Source organism: Octopus sinensis, linkage group LG2 (assembly GCF_006345805.1).
Source record: "Octopus sinensis linkage group LG2, ASM634580v1, whole genome shotgun sequence".
In the NCBI taxonomy this organism is placed as follows: domain Eukaryota; kingdom Metazoa; phylum Mollusca; class Cephalopoda; order Octopoda; family Octopodidae; genus Octopus; species Octopus sinensis.
This window is the reverse complement of record NC_042998.1, coordinates 194,632,505-194,648,920: the sequence shown is the minus strand read 5'-3', so window position 1 is coordinate 194,648,920 and position 16,416 is coordinate 194,632,505. Positions and strand designations below refer to the sequence as shown.

General features: G+C 33.3%; 1 protein-coding gene across 6 annotated transcripts in view; it reads left to right on the top strand.

Annotated features, from left to right (window-relative positions):
- LOC115208767 (far upstream element-binding protein 1) overlaps positions 1-16,416 on the top strand; it is a 70,366-nt gene that overhangs the window by 24,004 nt on the left and 29,946 nt on the right. For 5 of the 6 annotated variants that reach the window (XM_036500619.1, XM_029777087.2, XM_029777090.2 and 2 more), the window contains 4 exons: positions 3,918-3,993; positions 13,571-13,612; positions 15,136-15,175; positions 15,412-15,596. In XM_036500619.1, coding sequence (XP_036356512.1) covers positions 3,918-3,993; positions 13,571-13,612; positions 15,136-15,175; positions 15,412-15,596 — 343 coding nt within the window. The remainder of the gene's footprint in view (positions 1-3,917; positions 3,994-13,570; positions 13,613-15,135; positions 15,176-15,411; positions 15,597-16,416) is intronic. The other variant, XM_029777088.2, reaches the window with a different exon arrangement.

Here is a 16,416-nt window from a genome sequence, read left to right as displayed (position 1 = left end):
ATAATCTGTTCTCTGTGTGTTATAAAATTTACCACCCAAGGTGCTAGAAATAACACGCTAACTGCTGTCTGTTTTTTGACAGAGCTGCCAAAATTTGAAATAAGTGGCGTGCCTTTTTTATGTATAGTTCATAGTGATCTCTACTGTGGTGCAAATCAGGAATAGCGCTCTTATTGATAATTTTCTTTAAAATTGGTGCATTTTGGGGATAATGCAGTTTCGCCACCTCTCCTTAAAAAATGCCCCCTTTTTTATTATTATTTTCGCAGTCCTACGTTTTGGGAGGCTAATGCAAGTTTCGCACCTCTCTTTGAAAAAAATTTTTTTTTTTTCCAGATCCCTACGTTTTAGATATCGGAGATTACGAATATGCAAAAAAAAAAAACAAAAAAACTTTTTAACCCTAAGCCACCACTCCTCCACCATTTAAAATTTTGAACTTTTTCCAAAAAAATTTTCCCTGTTTTAGATGACAGATTCCGAATATGCAAGAAACCGCGTTTTCAAAATTTTAAATTCAATAAGCATTATGTATATAAAGAGATAGATATGAATGAGTTGACAAATATATTTTATGAATAAACGGACAGGGATAAATAGATAATAAATAAATGGATGAGAAGGTTTAAAATTGGGGGAAGGGGTGAAATTTGTGCCCCTTATTAAACTCATTTACATTAAATTATTATTTAAGGCAAGCACTAGTAAAACGTAAATTCTTTTCACTTTAATGTTTTTGTCTATTTAATTTCGATTTGCATGTGTTCATCAATTTTCTACGATCTCTTGAAAGTAAACAAAATAAAAAATTTAAATTGGGCGGGGATGGGATGAAATTAAAAAAACAATTTTTTGCATATTCGTAATCTCCGACGTCAAGAATCCGGAAAAACTCTTTCCAAAAGATGTATTTTTTCAAGGAGAGGTGCGAAACTGCATTAACCCCCATTAAGGTGTCGGAGATTACGAATATGCAAAAACAAAACCCCTCCCATTTAAATTTCTGATTCTTTTACTTTAAAGAGATCGTAGCGAATTGACGAACATGTGCAAATCGAAATTAGACAAAAACATTAAAATGAAAAGAATTTGTGTTTTACTTGTGTTTATAATCGTAAATAATAATGTTATAAAGTTTAATAAAGGGCTCAAATTTCATCCCCTCCCCCAATTTTAAATTTTGAACTTTTTCTTTTATTTATTTATCCGTCTAACTGCATTAATCCCTCCGTTTCAACGACCTTTACATATAAATATACAAATGTTTCATTTTTCTCTCTTCCTTCGCCCAGCTTTGTGCTTTTGAAATGTGTATATACGTCTGCCTGTTTGTTGCTCGTCTTAGAACTGATGACGGTTTGTTTATATCCCTGTTCAGTTTGCTGAAAAGATACTGGTATGCCTGTGTGCCTTGCCCTCATCTTGCTATTTGTATGATAATCGTAAACAAGCTACCAATCATACAAGCAGTGTCATTTGTTTGCAATATTTTGACTGATAGGTTGCTTGTTTCAAAGAATTATTACCTTGGGTGAAACCATTTGAGAGTTGGCAACGAGAAAAGCATCAGGCCATGCAAGCGTGGCAAAATGCACGGTTGGACAGCTTGATAAGATCCGTTGTTAAAAGATTTTATTATGTTCTAATATCTGCATTGGCGCAGCTTTTAAAGCTTCATGCACTGCCTGATGCCAACCACTTTCCAGAGTGCTTTTGTGTGTTTGTGTGTGGCACCAACTATAAAGAAGGCAGCTTGAAATTTTCAGGATTAAAGCTGAAAGTGGACCCTATGACTGAAGGAGAGTAGATGTGCAGAGATGTACTGCATCTTGGTTGAGTGATGAGAGTAAAGTATAAAAGTAACTTGACCTATCTTGAATATTTTGATATTCTGACACCACAGTTTGGCAAACTAAGGGGATAATTGAACTGTCAACTATACCTGGATTTCATAGTGATAAAACTTGCTCAGTAGTTTAGTCCAGTAGCATACTGTCTTTGTAATAAGTGTATACTTTTTGTAATGTAACGTAAACAATCTCTTACAAGAAGGTAGAAAATAGCCAACTCTGATGTCTGTATCAATCTTTGCAAATGAAAGAAATTCAAGAGTATCGAGTAATTTTGAAAGAAGAAAGTTGCAATGAGATGGTTGTAGTCACCTGTAGCAATTTTTTAAAATGAATACATAGATGATACCATTAAACTGCAAGTAGAATATTGAAATGGAATGTTTACTGTAAATTTTGCAGACAAGAACTTCTGGAATAAAATAAGGTTTATATGTTGTTTGTATTGGTGCAGATGATGGTTACTCGCTTAATATTGGTAAACTGCCTCAGTTCTTCATGATTTTATGCCAAAAATTGAGAGTTGGTTTTCCCTTTTGGGGTTCTCATAAATAACTTATGTGTACAGAATATAAGAACTGGATCTATATCTTAATTATTAGACTAATATAATTTTAAAGGTTAGTTTTTTTTTTTAAAGCTTGGCCCAGAATATTGATAGCATTTAATCCTTTTGTTACTGTATTTATTTTGAGATGCTCTGTGTTTCTTCCAATTATTTTAAATATAACAAAGAATTTAGTAAAATAACTTAGTTATCATTCAGCTAGTGTTAGGAACATAAATTGTGACTAAGGTTTGATGGAAGATTTTAATTCAAAAATTATGAAAACAAGACATTAGTACTACAGAGCCAGAGCCGGTTTCAGCCAGGTTGGTAATGAAAGGGTTAAAAGCTCATTGGAAGTCACATTCTAGAGCATTGTGAAGTCACAATGTATTTCAGTGCTGTACATATTAAATTGAAAGAAGCTGCTCTGTATCAATGTTAAACATTACCAAAGTATATGTACTGGTCTTTGTCTATTTCTTCCAGCAGAACTAAATTGGATCAGCATTACACATACTGTGTGCAAGTTGATGGTCACATTTGGGAACTCACTGAGGCTTAATAATAGCAGTGGGCTTCGTCAGTTTGATGAATTTGGTTTGGTGGGGGTCTGTAACAAGTTGCTTAGAATATTCAGGATATTTTTTTAGGGAGCCAGACTGAAAATTTGTTAGACACATTAACCAGGATTTTATGTGAAGTTAACCAGCAACAGAAACGAGCTCTACCATGGTGCAAAAATTGCATTGTAAGAGGACATTCTACAAGATAATGCTCCTTTAGATATGTGAAAGAACCTATGAAAGAAGTTGATACCTTAATTATATTAGATCCAAGTCTAAGGGCTAGATATGAATTAGGTTTTCTGCATTGTAGTTCTTGTCGAGTAACTTCTTCCTGATTTTAGGGATAAATTTGCTAACATCAAGTTCCCTTTCCCCAAAATCATCACAGTTTGAATAAAACCCATATTTTAGTCTCTTTCCTTCATTGGATAAAAAAAAATCCTCTTTTAAATCAACATTTTCAAGCTTTTTATATATATATATATATATATATATATATATATTATATATATATATATTGGGAATTTTTGACTGGTAAAATTTTGACACTGTTCACTTACCATTTGTGCATATGTTCCAATTTTAAAATGCCATAAAGCTCCTAAAATAAAACTTTTGGCCTACATTTTTGCATGTTGGCTCAGGCATAGTTTTCGGAAATGGCAGCAAAATAAACATTTAGAGACCCTCAACTTTTTGAAATCTGTCTTTAGTTCATAATGGTAACCTAGAGTGAGTGCTGGTTGGAAGTGCAATTTGGCACAAGTTGAAACATGTATTAGATAGGGGGTTGAGGATATCATAGAGCCTGTATATGTTTTTATCTCTATAATGCAAACTTCTTAAATATATAACCATGTCTGCACATATACACACATGTATAAACATTTTAATTTGTTGCATTTTTCAAGTATGACAAATATGTATAACACTAATTTTGCTATTCCTCAGATTGCCGCCAAAATAAACCAACCTGCTGGAGATGGACAGGGTATCAAGAGACCCTTTGAAGATGGAGCTGGATATGGTAAGTATTCATATAAAAAATTTTTTGCTTTTACTATTCATGGCTTGAATTTATGAAATATTTTCGAAACTTGCTGTTCAGCACAAAGCAACTTGTTTTCTGAAGAAGCAACAATTAAATATTTCATTTATAATTGCTTCTAGACTTTAATTGGGCAAAATTCTTCAAATACTTAGATTAAAACTGATTGAAAATAGTTATGGTTGGACAACTAGCTAGTTTTATAAAAGATTTTTTGTGTACGTAATGTAATTTTATCAGAGCAAAATAAGAAACTTATAACAATAGTTCTAAGTGAAGCTTATTTGTGCAATTTTATATTTGAAATGGGGATGATTTCATTGTTTTGCTTTGTGACTTTAAGGTTTTTTTTTTACCTGGTCATCTTAGTTTCTTAAATCCTTTACTGTAACATTGTAAACTGGAAAATAAGATAACTTCATGACATTTCATTTATACCTCATTTAAAAAATTTTTTTATAATTGCTTTGTCTGATGGTTCATTTTTTTTTTTAAGCCCTTTCGTTACTATATTCTAACAAAAATAGACACCCCATGTGTTTCAATTGAATTCTAAAAGTCATGAATTTAGACCAATTTGATAAACAGCTTTAACATTTCTATCTATTGACTTACAAACATGATTTTTGGAGCACAAAAAGTTTTTTAAATCCATTATGTAATATTTCTCTTTAAGTGAATCAGATTACAGGTAAATCCAGCAAATTGTAAAATTATGAATTTTGTTTTTGAAGCTGAGTATACATTTCAATACAGAAGAATTGTGCATATAAAATTTTCAATTCAACTAAAAATATACATAAAACAGGTGTGCTATAAAGGTAAAAATACAAAATATTGGAACTTAGGACAAAAGGAAACTACAAGAATTATCCACACACATAGATGCATACATACGCAATAATTATTCACAAATATAAATTAATCGGGAGTAGTCACTTGCCTTACAAGTAAATAGAATGAATAAATACAACACTAAATTTGAAAAAGTATTTGATGAAACTCAAAATTAGATAAATACAAATTATACAATACTCCTGTTATGGAAACTTACAATATATCCCACTCTGCATAATGCAACCTTGCAGAATGCACACTAAAACAGTTGTTTTCTAATGTTGGCATTTAGTGCACAGATTCTTTACAACAATCTTTTTTTTTTCTTTTTTTAATGGAGATAGGCTGAATTCAGTGAGATGTACTTCTGGCAGGCTTTTGCCTTTTTCCCAGCAGTTATTTTTTTGATGGCTAGTTTATCTTTAATTGCATTGGTGCATCTACTTAGAATTGCAGATGGTCGAATTGCTTTTGATCCCTTCCTGGTTTGATATACAGTAAAAACACATTCACAATATTCTTGTTTACTATATACCAAACCATGTATCACCACCTAATCATTACCAACCAGGTAATGGCTCATCTGATTTGTTTGATCAGCTCCTCTCATATAACTATTGTATTTTAGGCTAATAACATCACTCATTCACTCTTATCATTTATGCATTTCTATTATCCATCATTCTCCCCCCCCCCATACACCTGGCTCTTTTATCTCTCCTGCTTCTATTCATCTTCTCAGCCACTTAACCTGGAGTGAGTGAAAGCATCATAGTGATAAGGGCACAATGCAATCTCACTAATGTTATGGACATGATCCTAGGGCAGTGTGAAGTTGTTAACCATAGAAAGGCCACCTAGTTGAGGATACCAAGCCAAAAATAAAATGTTCAAGTGAGGTACAGGCCTCTGACCCATCTTCAAGGGTAGTAACTCTGATATAAACTGGCTTAGACAACCAATCTATGCAAGTATGGAAAATAAACATATTCTGCTGGATTCCTTTCTTAGCCCAACCACTTTACAGAATACTAGGTGCTTTTTACATGGCACCATCACTGATGGTCACCAAATAACTTACAAGGGGTGAGGGAACCCACAATAGGGAGGGGAGAGTACTGTTGAGTGGGGTGGCTTTGTATCAGTTGATGAGATGTCGAAGGTATAGAGGGACAGAGATGTGTGTCTTCTTGTAGAGTAGATACATGGATACCCCAGTTGGAAGAGAAAGGAGAATGAGTTAGAGAGTAAGATAGGAATAGTTAGAAAGATGGTGATGAACATCTGTCGGGACATGTACTTGAAGAACTTCGTGGGTGATGAGAATGAGTGACACAGGTTTGGACTGGTTGAGTCAGCAGGATAGAGGTGACTAGCAAATGATGGAGAGAAATATAGTAGGCTCAGGGTTGGTGGTTGCAGTAGTTATGTACATTTTACACATGATTGTGAGAGATTGTTCTCCTGTTGGAAAAGATGAATAGGGTGTGGGTGCACCCAATCATATCTCTGAAATTAATCATATTTCACTGTTTCAATTAAATTCTAACATAGTGTAATAAGACCATTTTCAAGACAACCATGATTTTTAGAACATAATTTAACAAAACATTCTTAACCAAATGTTTCATAAATGTCTCAAAGCGAATCTAATTACAGGTAAATTCAAAATTTAAATCGAATTTATACACACACAAACACAATATCCCTAAGATAATTGGATTTCTTTCTTCCAAGTATGTGGGAAACTTCAAACTATATTTTTTCCATCAATATCATCTACATAATGTTTTGCTTCCACAGTAATTGCTTCAAAGGCAAAAGTTAAAAAAAAAAAAAATAAATAATCAAAAAGATAACTTTAACTTTCAGCCAGTATGCCTAACTTAATAGCACCACCTGGTAAAGATAAACTATTAAAAAGATTTTACTATATTCAGGTACAATTTTTAAAATTTTTTCAATCATTTTTGGAACTGTTGTCGGAATTGTTTTTCTTTCCAAAAAGAAATATCCGATTCATAATCACATGGTTTTTATGTTATATTTTCTTAGACTTTCCTATGTCTTCTTTTGCAAATACTTCAGATACAAACAAACTGCTTGACAACATGAAACTGGTATCCAGTTTTCATTCATAGTGAAACATCCTAGAAAATCGAAGTAGAAAAAAATTAAGAAGAAAACTACAAAAATTTTCAGAACTCGCATATAATGTGAAATAATTTTGGACACTGACTCATTTACATTGTGAAATCATGTTTTCACAAATGTACTAACTAAAATTTTCATTTAAATATAACTAAGTTAGTTCAGCCATTTGGTTGACTTGGCAACATTCGCCAATAAAATTCTCAGCCATCCATGGCTACCATAGTAACAAATGGGTTAATACTTCTGCTTAAATGCTGCATGTCTTCAGGCATATGCATAAATATTTCATTTAAATTTTGGAATAACTTATAAGAAGCTTCACTTGCTAATAAATTAGACATACTGATGGCTTTCTTCTTTCTATGCTAGCATGGATTGGATAAAGACATAATTGGGTCATTATTTTAGCTGCCAGCTTTTTTTTTTTTTTTTTTTTAGTAAGGGGTTATTATTACATGAGACACTCAAGACAGCAAGCTGGCAGAATCTATAGGACACTGGACAAAATGTTTAGTAGCATTTTTGTTCATCTTTATGCTGTTCAAATACTACTGGTGATGCAGTTGGATTAACCTCCTCCCCCGAAATTGCTGAGCTTGTGCCAAAATTTGAACCCATTGTTGCATTAGGCACTCAAGTACAGAGCATCTATACATCAGTTGGAGATGCATTTGCAAGAAGGTTATGTCACACCTCGTAATGTATGCAAAATTAAATTGGGTACACTAACTTGACAATTCCAAAAGCAAAAAAATGCAAACAGCTATGGAAGCTTCACTAACAGCAAAATACAAATATAAATTAAACAGATACAGATAAAATATCTTATTTCTTTATTGCCCATAAGGGGCTAAACATAGGGGGGACAAACAAGGACAGACAAAGGGATGACATCGACCCTGAAAGGATGAAAGGCAAAGTCGACCTTGGCGGAATTTGAACTCAGAATGTTACGGCCGATGAAATACCACTAACCATTTTGCCTGGCATGCTAACGTTTCTGCCAGTTCACCACCTTGATAAAATATCATCTTACCAACCATTTTTCTTTACATATATACATACATCTAACCCATACCAGCATAAAACCTGAAATGATGAAGATAACACAACTTTGATGATTCTATTCATTTTAGTTTTATTACACCTTTTTTTGAGTGAAGTAGTCTATACTCTAAAAGTAAGGCTTATTAGCTTTATACATTTTGTATTGAAAGAATAGTTAGGCATAAGAGGAATCAGATATGTGCTTGAAGACTAGTGGTTTGGTTGTGTGATGCACATGAATGAGTTACATAAGTTGTTCTAAGAAGAGTTAACTAGTTGTAAAAAACAGAATGAAATATGTGCAAATTCTGCTCTCATGATCACAGCAGCTGAGTAGGACTCAAGTTAGAAGCGTGACAGAGAAATGGATGCTAGAAGCTGAGAGGCAGTGAGGGATTGGTAGGGACAGATTGGGAGCAGGAGCAAGGGATAGTCAGTGTATAAACATAATACTTTTTGGGTCTCACTTTTGCTGTGCTGGATGGGTCTTCTTGGGCACAGCAAATTGCCTATCATCTCGGTCCTTTGTCTCATATTTATCATCCTTCACTACTTAAATACACACTGACATTGCACATCCAACAGCATTCTGTTCCTTTCTGCATTCAAGGGCCCATCTTCACAACTACATAATGTGTTCATATACAATCTGCATTTCATCAGAGAAAAAGACCTTTTGTAAAAGCTTCCTGAACTTTTCTCTCTGTTTTTATTCTAGAACATCCTCTGCTTATTAGATTACCTAGGTAATAGAAATTCACATCCTGGGCATTCTGAAAATCTTCTTCACATCTGCCTCATAGTCTTCTTTCTCGTATCCTTTCTGCAATTCTACTGCTTTTCTTGGCTCCATTACTTGCACTGAATACACCATATGGAATTTCTTCCTACGCCTTTCCTACACATTGTTTAGGGTTATTTTCTTGAAGGGAGTAGAGTCTTGTCTGTTTTCCTGCCAACTAGAATTTTGGTCTTTGCTATGTTAACTTCATAAGGCCCGTTGATTCCAGATTTTCTTCCATACCAGTTATTCCTTTTCTAATTCTACTATATTTCCCATTATGAAGTCATTAGCATATGGTTGTTACCAAAGGCAACTGGTCTTAAAGTTCTCTTTTATTGCCTTGTGGACCATGGTGAATAGGAGGGGGTTTCCTGATGAACTAAATTCATTTTACATTACTGACTAAAGCATCCCTGTACATGGCCTGCATGGCTCTACCATACCATTTATCTTAGTTCTGACTTCTTCAGTGACCGCCATATCACAGCTGATATGACCCTATTGATGATTTTCTCCAAGTCAGTGAATACCACATACACTGGCTTACTTAACTAAATACATCTGCAACTGTTTTACAAGAAAAGGGGGCATCAAGGGTGCTTCTGAACACAAGACCATAATGCATCTCATTCATTCTGATCTATAACTAATTTTTGTGACTTGAAACCCTTGTAATTCTATTACTTCTGCTATGCCAGTCATTGGGTATGATGGCATTAGAAAGTTTTATATTAAATCAAAGAAGGTAATTTGATATTTTAGTTATCTACAACTTCCATCTACTGAATTATCAGGATGGGAACTTCTTGATTCATACTATGTATAAGATGATTGGGGAAATTCTGAAAACTCTGCCACAATAACTTTCTGACAGGATTGATTGAGAGCTATTTGCTTAATTATGTGTACAAACCAATATGTAGTGATGAAACAGTTCCTCTAGCCATTCAAAACAATCATAACCTTTGAATAAAATTATGTAAGAATGTAATTCTTTTTAGTCTGATTGTTATCATACTCTTATAATTAATGGGATTGATTGGTGAATCTTGCTGAACTGAGTTTGTGTAGAATTACCCATCTTCTTCACTTGACAGGCCTTTATCACTATACACATACCACGTGTGGTTAAAAAGTTCATTTGCCAATCACATGACTTCAGGTTTAGTGGTGCCTTAGCTGATAGTCCGAGGTCATTGTCTGCAAGTGTTTGTGTACTTGGAAATTAGTAAAAGGTTGGCAATGGGAACAGCATGAAGCCATAGAAAACTTGTCTAGGACTCTATGCAGGCATGGGAAAATGGACATTGAAATGATGTTTGTGTGTATGTCTACTTAAAATCATATTCACACATACACAACTTTGTCAGCTTTCTTTGTTGGGATGGGTTGAACTGATGTTGGTACACTTCATGATGAGCTAGTTTACCACATCCTATTCACAAGTTTTATTTAATGACTTGATTTGTAGATGCTCTTCCAAACACCAATTTACAGAGCAGGTACATTTTATGTGATGCCAACATTGAGTAAATTGTTTTCAATAAAACTGAAGAGTCTTCTCGTCTCCATACTAAACACAATTGAGTGAACATATGAATGGACAGCAAGGGATGGATAAATGGTGAGGTTGAATAATGGATGTTGATAGCAATTGGGCAGTGGAGTTGTATAGGTAGGATATCTATTGTGAATCATATTGAAGAGACTACTGATGATTCAAGATAGATAAGACTGCTAGAGTGACAAGGATAACAGGTGCCTAGTATATTGATGTGAGTCAGGGAGATGCAGTAGCATCCTTATTTATTCTGGAAGCACTCTGTACAATGAAAAGAGGAGATGCAGTGCCATTGTTAGTCACTCTGGCAGCATGGTGGTAGAACAATGTGATTGAGAAGTGTAGGGAGTAATTGAGAGATGAACATAAGGGATAAAAGGCATTGATAGTTTGAGGGACATGGAGGTGGATATAGATAACCTGTATTTGAGGGATGTGATACTATCAAAGAAGCTGGTGATGTAGACTCATAGCAGTTAGGACGTGGATGTATAAAATGATGCCATACATACACAGTATATTACCAATCAGCAATGCCTTGTCAATTTTCCCACGAGAGGCAACAAGTTCAGATTTCGTTTTGTATTCATGCATGTACATACATATCTGATTTTGTGTGTGTGAAAGTTGTGCATATATATATATATATATATATCAGTTAATTTACATATGCATATAAGCTTTTGAGTTCGTTTGCAAGGCATTTTGGGAATGTAATGCAATTCATAAGTGTGTATAGCACACAGGTAAACATGTATATATGTTTGAAGAATTTTGTCTATTGGAAAAGGCAAACTCTGTGCTAGCTATTTTTCCAAGCATTTTATGCGGTGTCCCAGAGGCCACCTAGTGATTTTGAAATCTTTGAAAATTCAAACACTCGAAATATATTCTCATTTAATTGTGAAATATACAACATAAATGTCCTGCATTTACTACATAACATAGATGTTCTCTGTTAATATCATTCACCATAACAGTAGTTCATTAAATTTGGCTGGTGAATTTCTGCACAGATATTATCCTTGAGTTGTAGAATTGCCTGGGGTTAATTGATACGAACACAGACTCCTTGAAATATGAAAGAAGAAAATTGGGGATGGGGGTCAGATCAGAAGACGTGTCCATAAAATCTGAGGATTTAAAAAAAATTATTTTATAAAAAATTTGCTTTAGAAACTCCATCATTGTCCAGGTCATGTGAGCAGTGACTCTAGCTTGTTGAAAGCACATTTCTGGTTTGTTCTGCTCTGCTAGTAACAAAAAAGACTTGATCATGGAACCAAAAGTGCTCAATAGTTATTTTTCTTGTATTGTCATTTTCATCTTCAAAAAGTTATGGTCCAATGTTTTTTGAAGTTGTGCTACACCAGTCTGTGCATTTGAAAGGATGCAAATCATGCTGATGGGTATTTTTAGAAGTTCGCTAATCCTATGTCCCATTGTTCTGCCTTTTAAAAGAGCAAATGGAAATGAACCTTATCACTTATCAGCTTCTGAACAAATTAATCATTAGCCAGCCTCTCAATTTGGATTGTAATTTAAGCATTGTTGATCTGTCATTTACAATTTCTGTACCAATTATACTTTATCGGAAGCAGTACAAATCATCTCTCAAAATGCGATGTTGTGGCATCCACGCTATCCTCAACCGGTCAGAGCATTTGCTAAAAGATGTTTCTGGTTCTTCAACAGTCTTACATGTTTATGATTTATCTGTGAACCTACTGTACATGGTCTTGTACATCATAGCAAGTAACTGAGCCATATTGCCTAAAATGTTGATTCAACTGACAAATCGGATCTTATAGTTTTTGACATTGAAGTGTCTGCAATATTCTTTTGAGTGTGAATGGTAGACTGGTTAAACTCAAAATTCCATGATTTTGGGTTTTTTGTTTAGTTTTCTCATGTTTTGAAAAAGAAATGAGTATGAAAAGTCCTGAGATGTCTTGACATTTTCAAAGACCTTGATGACTTTTCGGTCATTTGTACATTCCTAAATGGTGGAATAAAATTTTACTATTAATAATAGGACAGCTGTATTAAAAAAAAGTTTCACTTAAATTGGGTGGATATTGCATAAGACAAGCTCCAGACAGGAAGACCTGGAATGAAGTGATAAAGACTGGCCTCAGAACCTAGAACTTCTCTGAGGTGATGACAGGATGAGGATGACTAATGTGCAAATCTCATAGCCTGTTCACTTTGGCAAAGCCCAATTCTGGTAGAACTGTGTGTGTGTGTGTGCACACACACACAAAATGGAGACCTCTGTCCCATTTTCTTTCAATCTAGAATCATTTCGCTAGTTATCTATTAATACTGTTCACTTGCACTTTCATTGGCCACCTCCAACTGAGCCACCAAATTTTCTTTCTTCCCCTACCCCCGTCCCACTCATTCCTATCACCCTAACTTTTTATTAACTAAATTTCTTTTTCATTCTTTCCAACTCCATTTCACCACTTCCGCCCTCTCTTCAAAAATGCATATAATGTAGCACCTGTGCAATGAAAAACCTGTTCTGCTCTGGCCCCTTCTCTCCCCTTTCTGACCACTCACCTAGTATAAAGTTACCTCATTGGGGTTCATGGTTTTGTAAACTACTTTGTTGTCTCACTAGTGCTGGTAACATGAAAAAAAATTATCTAGTACATACTGTAAGGTGGATAGCATTAGGAAGGGCGTCCGGCTGTAGAAACCAAGCTGATGCTGAAGTACAATGTACTCCTTGCTCATCCGATCCTGTCAGACTGTTCAACCCATGAAAGTTAAATGATGAAAGCCATGATATATCAAAAGTTGTGGCTGATTATTGTATTTATATTAGTGACTACCATGTGCATTTTCTTGGTGTGTTATGTTAAGATTGTCTTGACTGGAGAGGATCAGTATTTGGACTAGGTGAAGAAAGTTTCTATAGAAGCTTTATTACCATTTATTATAATTATTAGTTCAACTGAATAACTAGCTTCGTCACAAATTTTCATGAGATAGATTTTTATAATTAAAGTATTTTTCTTGAATCAGCAAATTTAGCATTACATAATCATTAGTGTTTTCATGAACAGCTACTTGTAATAGATTTAAAATAATTCTTGTTTACATATTTTTTTTAATTATTACTTGAAAGGCAATTGATTAAATTGCTTTCAAAAATTTTCTTTCAGGTGAACCCGATGTAAAGAAGACACCTGCTGCGATAAATGATCGTAAGTTATTAGTTGCACAGTAGTTATTTCTTTGCATTTTCCATCAGCCACTAAGTATTGCATAGGTTAATTTTTGAGAAAATATAGTTAATCATATTGTGGTGTTGTGGACCATCAGACATTGTAGTTTATATTAAGGTTTTTTTTAAAACTACACCCCCACCCTTTCCTTATAGAACCTATTATGCCTATTAAATAGGTGCAATGTTTTATTTTGAAGTGTTGCCATTTTAATTGTATTTTTATTTGCAGGTTTTTCTGATACTGTATTTCAACTTTTATTCTGTATTATATTTTACATTTGAGGAAGTATTTTAAAGAAATCATTTAACATCTTTTAATATGCAATTAAGATATTTACTAAGAAATTTTGAATTAGGCTGGTTTGACATTTGTACATTATTTTTGCAAATTTATTTAGTTGCACTTTAAAGCACTTCATATTTTTATCTTTACATCTTCTTGTTTAGAATTAACTGTTCTGTATTGATTTCATTACTGCTTTTTTTCATTTACTTTTTATTTATGGAATTAGTCCTTAAATAATTTGTTATTCTATTTATATTGAAATACACTGCTTTTGCTTTAATTCATTTTGAAAATAATTTAGTAAAATAACTTTGTGATTACTAAACTGGTGTGTTGAACAAATTAGCATGAAATTTTGACATAAAGTTTTAATTTAGAATGGCTTTTAAACACGAGACGGTTTGTATCATAGAACCAGGGCCAGTCTGAGTAAGGTTGGTATCAGAAGGGTTAAACTATTAGATAACTTATATAAATTATCTGCCAATTAGTGGTTTTTGCTTTTGACACCTGCAACTTAGAATTAGCTTATAATGCTTTCACAACACTTCAAATGTTCAATTACAAGCTGCGCTTTACCTATTAAATTATTTAGATATCTTCATTCCTTCAAGTTTTAATACCACCAAGTTGTACTGGTTCTTCATTGATTTACCTGAAATATTTCTTAGTGTCTTGGTTTTATTTTGTATTAACACATTGTCATTAAGTCATATACATTTGCATTCAACATACAAATAGTTTGAATAAATTTTTGTCATCTATTAATCTGTTAATGAAATTCAGAATTTTGATCAGTTTACCTTAGTGGTTTTTATGGGGCTTCTTTGTTACTTACTAATAAATTTTGAATTCACTCATTCATGAACTATGGTGGTGGTAGTGACTGGAGGTTTCAAGTCTCGTATCTTTCAAAATTATGGTTTTTAATATTCTTATCCAGATTTATTATTTATAATCAGTGTCACTTCACTGAACAATGCAAGTTTATTTTTTTATGTTTATAATTTTAAAATTATATATTGTTGGTTTAATTCTTTGGCTCCTTGTCATGTAAGATATTGATGCAATCAGCAAAGCGTTGGAAAATTTTTAATGAGATAACTGAATTGACAGACTTATTCTTAGTGGACTGATGAATTCAATTTACATAAATATTGTAATTGTGTCTAACTTCTTTTTTGAAACTTTAACTCTTCCTTTTCTGATTGCAGCAATTGGTGCTCAGTTGCGTGCTATGGCTGAACAACAGAGGTAAGATTTTTTTGTTTATTACATACCTTAATTAAAAAAAATTTTGGACAATTATTCCATACCCTAACCAATTGCATGTAAATGAAAATTCTCTCAGTTCAGTGATATAGAGGCTAGCAAAATCATTGCCTTGTATTGATAGGAAAAAACAAACATAAGGTTGAACCCACAACTAGTTCTTCTGTTATTGTAACTTTTGCTTTATTGGTTCTTGTCTGAATGTTTTTGTTTTCTAGATCTAACCAAGCAACACAAGCAGCTCAAGCAGCACAGGAAGCAGCTGCTCGTATTAATCAACAGTTAGGTGTTTCTAATCCAAATTTGCAAAAGTCCTCTCCTGTCACAAGCCCAGGCCCACATTCATCAATGGAAATGGTTGCTTCTGAAGAATATAAAGTGCCTGATAAACTTGTTGGATTGAGTAAGTACATTTAAAGTCTTATTTTTTAAAGCACGTATTGGGATTGTTCGAATGCTATAAAAAAATTTTTTTTTTTTAATAATAAATTGTATTTCAGTGAATGGATTTCTCAACTGTACATTATAATTTATATTGGATTACTGTGTTAAGCTTTCAGCCAGTTGAATTCAAGACGAACAGTTGCAGATTTCTCAGTTTTGTTTTACGATGATAATCTTTAAGAATGTTTAGAATGAAGTAAACAACCCAATTTTATTTTGAGTCAGAATTATTTCCTTGAGTTTGTGAACACTAATTTCATAACTTCATTTTTCTTTCCTCTCATCTCTTTTTCTGTTTGCTGCAACTAACTATCCTGATGTCCTGCACAGACAATCTTTCTATAATATATGCAATGATGCTTTCAATTATGTGTTGTATTGTTAATTTCCCTAGTAGCCTCTCAACATTTTTTATATTTCAGTTTATAGATGGTGATACCAAAACCATCCTAAATATTTTGCATTAATTTATACTTAATCCTTAAAAAAAAAAAAATCATGTACTCAGCTATAAAGAGACATATCTTCCAACTGTTTCATTAATTTATCTATTCAGTTGCAGTTACTGATATTTATGACATATAGCAATATAAATTTAATAGATCATTATGCTCACAAATTTTAAGAGTTAATTACACGATAAAAAAACCAATTTTTTAAAGTGACTGGTTCAACAATATAGTTTGGGAATAGTAATTGATGGCAATCATCCTTTCCACATGCTGAATCTCATTTAAGTTTCTTTTAAATTAACAACTGGTTTATTGCTTTATTTCTAG